Source organism: Chrysochloris asiatica, unplaced genomic scaffold (assembly GCF_000296735.1).
Source record: "Chrysochloris asiatica unplaced genomic scaffold, ChrAsi1.0 scaffold00271, whole genome shotgun sequence".
Lineage (NCBI taxonomy): Eukaryota > Metazoa > Chordata > Mammalia > Afrosoricida > Chrysochloridae > Chrysochloris > Chrysochloris asiatica.
Window position 1 is genome coordinate 2,476,529 of NW_006408789.1, and position 1,780 is coordinate 2,478,308.

At 39.2% G+C, this 1,780-nt stretch overlaps 1 protein-coding gene across 1 annotated transcript in view; it reads right to left on the minus strand.

Moving 5' to 3' along the window:
* SYNE1 (spectrin repeat containing, nuclear envelope 1) overlaps positions 1 to 1,780 on the minus strand; it is a 554,350-nt gene that overhangs the window by 131,502 nt on the left and 421,068 nt on the right. Inside the window, exon 112 of the mRNA XM_006874353.1 lies at positions 906 to 1,061. Within this exon, the coding sequence (XP_006874415.1) occupies positions 906 to 1,061 (156 nt within the window). The remainder of the gene's footprint in view (positions 1 to 905; positions 1,062 to 1,780) is intronic.

Consider the following 1,780-nt stretch of genomic DNA (forward strand, 5'->3'; position numbering starts at 1 on the left):
CTCAAAACAAAACAAAAAACTGAAGGAATAGAAGCAAATACTGTGGAATGATGATGCATGGAGGAGATTGTAATTAATCATTGCAATGAAACGATGAGTGTAAAACTGATGTTCTCCCATGTAAACTATCACTCAATTCACAACAAAAACTTTAAAAAAATGATCAAAAGTAGATTTAAGACACCCAACAAGTAAATGTAGAACGTGGACACTAGAGCAGCTAGTGGGTTCAGTGGGTTTGAACTACCTACTGACCGCAGGTAAGCAGTCCAGTGCTTAACCTACAGTGCCACACCAGGACTCCTATTTGAACATATCAACTGAAAAAGAAATGTCAAAGATAACCAAAGACATGTGATTTTTGGTTGAGCCTTAATAATACTGAGTTGTTAAATTTTTCGTGATAATAATGATGCTGTGGTGATATATGGAAATGTAAAATTTTGAGAGATGCGTATTATCTAGTACGTAGAAAGAAAATCATTTGATGTCTACGGTTTGCTACAAAACCTTTAAGAGAAAAAGCAAGAATTCAGGCAAATGTGTAAAAATCTTGATAACTACAGAACCCCATGACTACTATACAAGGGTTCTTTCTACGCAGGAATGTGTTGGAAAAGCTTTATAAATTCAAAATGTTACAATTAGGTGAAAAACATCAAAAATATTTCAAAACTCTGTTGTTGTTGCTATTAAGTGTGGTCGAGTCGGTTCTGACTCATAGTGATCTTGTACCTATAAATTGACATATTCACAGAAATCTGTTTTCAAATTCTTTTTTTTTAAATGTGAATTCTCCCCCCTTTGACATTATGCACCACACCCTGTGGACTGGTAAAGTTGGGCGTGTTGGGGGCAGGCGGTGGCAAGGGTGGGGGTGGGGGTAGAGAGGTGGAGCACATCACCTGACAGTCCTTCATTGCATTCTGAGTTGCAGCCTGGTCCCCAATTTGGTGGTGGTGTTGGAGTCGTTTCTCTTGGGCTTCAAACCACGTTGTCAGACACTGGACATTATTTTCATATTCTGACCAAGATTCCAATAATCCTTCCAAAAATTGGATCTGGACAAACACAGAGAAATGGCATTTGCAACTTTATTTGAAAATTAAATGACTCATTGGCTAATTATTCCAGCTACTGTTTTCTCTAAATTAAGTCAGTTGTTCCTTTAATTGTTAAGTATGTATCACAAGACGTTTGCCATTTTAACCATTTGAAAGTGTACAGTTAAATGATGTCATGCAGTATAACTATCACCACTATTCATTTCTGCTTGTTTTTCATCATCCCTTGTCAATTCTCTACTTCCCTCCTCCCCCAGTTCTGGGAACCAACCATGAATACAATTCTGTCTTTATGCATCTATCATTTTGTGTCTGGTTTACTTCACTGAGCACATGTTAAAGGGTCCTTCATGTTGTGTCCTGTGACCAAACTTCATTTCTCTTTACGGCTGAATAATATTCCACCGTGTGTGTGTATGTGTGGTTGTGGTTGTCAAGTGCCACTGAATGGCTCTGACTCACAGCAACCCTATACAAGGTTTCCAAGGAGCAGCTGGTGAATCTGAACTGCCAATCTTGCAGTTCAAACTACCCCTGAGACTGTATGTGTATTCCATATGTATATATATGGTGGTGGTGGCAGTCAGTTCTGGTTCATAGTGAGCCTGTATAGGGTTTCCTAGGCTGAAAATCTTTACAGGAGCAGAAAGCCTCATCTTTCTCCCGCAGAACAGCTGGTAGTTTCGAACTGCTGACCTTGAGGTTAGCAGCCCGAC